The following is a 996-nucleotide window of genomic DNA, read 5'->3' as shown; positions in this document are numbered from 1 at the left end:
CCTCTCTCCCCTTCCTCTCTTTTTCTCCCCTCTCTCTCTACCTTTCTCCTTCTCTCTCTCTCTCTTCCTTTCTCCCTCTTCTCTCTTTCCCTCCTCTTTTTCTCTCCCTTTCTGCCACCCTCTTTCTCTCCCCTTCTTTCTCCCTCCCCCTCCTTCTCTTTCCTTCTCTTCCTCTCTCTCCCCCCCCCCCATCTCTCTCCTTTCTCCCTCTCTCTTTCCTCCCATTCTCTGTCTTTCCCTCTCTCTCCCTTCTTTTCCCACTCCTCCCCTTGGCCTTGCAGATTTTGTTGGCTCTGCGGTAAGTTCTGTGTTACGATCTGGTGGGGAGGTCCCAGGGTGGGGGGCCCGGCCCTGCCCAGTTTCTCACTCACAGGGACCCTGAAGGGCAGAATCTCAAGCCAGAAAATGACATGAGCTCAACTTGTCCAGTCCCCCTCCCCTGATCCCTCCATTTGAACCCCTGGGGCAGACCCTGGCATCAGACTACTCTCACAATAGGGCTGCCCCCCTGCCTCCCTCCCTATCTCTAGTCCTGGCCAAGGGAGCAGATGGGGGTGGCTTCCTGGCCTCTGGACGGAGGGAAGGCTTGGGCTCTGGTTCCCAATGGCACCGGACTTTAAGGAGAACTAGACTTTCCCTGAGCTTCTCCGGGTTTCCTTTTCCCATCCTCCCCCCTCTAACGTCACCAGAGCCATCGGGGCTGTCCCAGGCCACGAAATTTGCTCTCAGCAGCGGTGACTCAGTGACCAAATCTTTTGGTTCCAGACCTTAGGGGGAGCCCCGCTCTCCTTCTGGGGTTCCCCCTCCCCCTCCCCCCTTCCTGGCACTGGCCCTCTAGGGTCCCCACCCACAACTGCAGGTTCAGTTCTCAGATTGGGGGCTGCCCCGCCTGGTGCTGACTCCCTCTGTCCTGGCCCCCCTCCAACCCCTCCCAGAACATAACAGAGATGCTGCCACTGGGCCTCGCCCTCTCTGGAGGCCCCGGACTGGACTCTT

General features: G+C 58.6%; 1 protein-coding gene across 1 annotated transcript in view; it reads left to right on the top strand.

Annotated features, from left to right (window-relative positions):
- The window catches only part of LHFPL4 (LHFPL tetraspan subfamily member 4), a 33,569-nt gene extending 33,187 nt beyond the window's left edge, over positions 1–382 (top strand). Inside the window, exon 3 of the mRNA XM_044656837.1 lies at positions 282–382. Coding sequence (XP_044512772.1) covers positions 282–382 — 101 coding nt within the window. The remainder of the gene's footprint in view (positions 1–281) is intronic.
- The last annotated feature ends 614 nt before the right edge of the window (positions 383–996 follow it).

Source organism: Gracilinanus agilis, chromosome 1 (genome assembly GCF_016433145.1).
Source record: "Gracilinanus agilis isolate LMUSP501 chromosome 1, AgileGrace, whole genome shotgun sequence".
Lineage (NCBI taxonomy): Eukaryota > Metazoa > Chordata > Mammalia > Didelphimorphia > Didelphidae > Gracilinanus > Gracilinanus agilis.
Note: the sequence above shows the minus strand (reverse complement) of the source record. Positions and strands in the feature narration are given on the sequence as shown.